This window comes from Protobothrops mucrosquamatus, unplaced genomic scaffold (genome assembly GCF_001527695.2).
Source record: "Protobothrops mucrosquamatus isolate PMUCROS unplaced genomic scaffold, P.Mucros_1.0 scaffold756, whole genome shotgun sequence".
Taxonomy (NCBI): domain Eukaryota; kingdom Metazoa; phylum Chordata; class Lepidosauria; order Squamata; family Viperidae; genus Protobothrops; species Protobothrops mucrosquamatus.
The window spans coordinates 194,383-196,340 of record NW_015387026.1 but is presented as its reverse complement, the minus strand read 5'-3'; the positions used below and the strand labels follow the sequence as shown (position 1 = coordinate 196,340).

Sequence of the window (1,958 nt, the reverse complement as noted above, 5' to 3'; positions counted from 1 at the left end):
CTCCCCCTCCTCCCTCCCTCCCTCCCTCCCTCCCCCCTTCCTTCCTTCCTTCCTTTTTTTGATATTAATAAATATAAACTCCCACTAGCCTTTAACGATCAGGAAGAGATTCCTGTCTAATTCAATGGGAAATGAAACGGGAAGGGAAAACTAGAGACTTGCAAGATTCTGTTGCTAGAGTCCATTTCAAGGAAGCCGTCCATGGCACCCACCACCCTGTGGAACATTACCCCACCTCAGATTAGGTGAGCCCCCATCCTGCTGGCTGTTTGCAAGGCCCTAAAGACATGGTCTTGTATTATGCATTTTATTGATCTATTTATTTTATCTAGTAGTCTATTGTACGCCACTCAGAGGTGGACGGGGATATAAATCAAATAAATATAGTCTTCCCGCGCAGGCAGTTTCCTGGTTTGTCTCACAGGGCTGATACCAGGCCAAGGCCAAGATACTCACGCTGCCCCCAGGCACCCCTGTGCGATCCCACGTGAGGGTCAGTTCGCTGGTCTGTCCGTTGCCAGAGTTATTGAGGTGGCCTTCGACCAGCACCGCGTACTTATTCCCTCTCTCAGTGCTGGGGAAGAGGCGTTCGGCCCCAGGACGCTGGAGTAACAGCTTCTCTTTCTCCTGTTGACCTGCCCAACTGCCCACCTTCTCCTGCAGGGGAAGCAACCCGGGATAAGCAGAGAAAAGACTCAGGCACTAAGAAGTGAATTGGGGGGGATAAGCCAGAAGGGATTCACCTTCTGGGAATCGTTTTGGTCTATGGTTAAGCTTCTGGCCTAGAAACCAGGAGACGGTGAGTTCTAGTCCCACTTTAGGCATGAAAGCCAGCTGGATGGCTATGGGCCAATCACCAGGAGACAGTGAGTTCTAGTGCCATTTTAGGCATGAAAGCCAGCTGAGTGACTTGGACCAATCACCGGGAGAAGGTGAGTTCTAGTATGACTTTAGGCATGAAAGCCAGCTGGGTGACTTGGACCAATCACCGGGAGATGGTGAGTTCTAGTCCAAACTTCAGGCATGAAAGCCAGCTGGATGACTTGGACCAATCACTAGGAGACGGTGAGTTCTAGTCCCAATTTAGGCATGAAAGCCAGCTGGATGATTTGGACCAATCACCATGAGATGCGAGTTCTAGTCGCAATTTCAGCACGAAAGCTGGCTGGATGAGTTTGGGCCGATCACCAGGAGACGGTGAGTTCTAGTTCCAGTTTCAGCATGAAAGCCAGTTGGATGACTCTGGGGAAATCACCAGGAGATGGTGAATTTTAATCCTGCCTTAGGTATGAAAACCGACTGGGTGACTTTGGGCCAATCACCAGGAGACAATCAGTTCTAGTCCCGCCTTAAGCATGAAAGCCAGTTTGGGCGATTTGGGGCCAGTCCCCCTCTATCAGCCCAACCCACCTCACAGGATTGTTGTAGATAAAAAGAGGAGAAGGGAGGAATATTATGAACGTTCACCCCCTTGAGTTACTTATAACGTAATCTATGCAGGATAAAAACATATCTAAATCTAATCTAATTCAGCCAGCAGATCCACGTCAACTGACTGAATCCGTGATGATCACAAACAAAAGATTTGATTCTCTTCTAAACCAGAGCAGGCCTGCAGCTGCAATACGACTGTTTTGCGGTGATGCTTGCGTGCAGAGTCAGCCTTTTCAGTAATCCCCGCACTGCTATACATTTCCAAGCTTCAGGAGACAACTCGCTTCCAACAACACAAGTCAAAAAGCATGTTCTTACCAGCTCCGATGCGCCAGGGGCGCGGGCTAATTTAGCAACCACAAACAGGCGCTGGATGCGTGCCCAAATGGAGATGTCTTCAGCAGGTCCAGAGCTGCTCACCAGGGGGTGAATGAATCCCTTGTAGACCAGCGAGACGTCCATCTCTGTGCTGGGATTAAGGGTGATGGTGGTGCTTCGGACAATGGAGACCTAGGGTAAGCAAC

The 1,958-nt window shown here is 49.7% G+C and overlaps 1 protein-coding gene across 1 annotated transcript in view; it reads right to left on the bottom strand.

The window, feature by feature from the left end:
- Positions 1-1,958, bottom strand: part of MEGF8 (multiple EGF like domains 8) — a 56,666-nt gene that overhangs the window by 36,192 nt on the left and 18,516 nt on the right. The window contains exons 13-14 of the mRNA XM_029284598.1: positions 1,753-1,944; positions 434-657 (exon numbers count right to left, since the gene is read on the bottom strand). Of these exons, the coding sequence (XP_029140431.1) occupies positions 434-657; positions 1,753-1,944 (416 nt within the window). The remainder of the gene's footprint in view (positions 1-433; positions 658-1,752; positions 1,945-1,958) is intronic.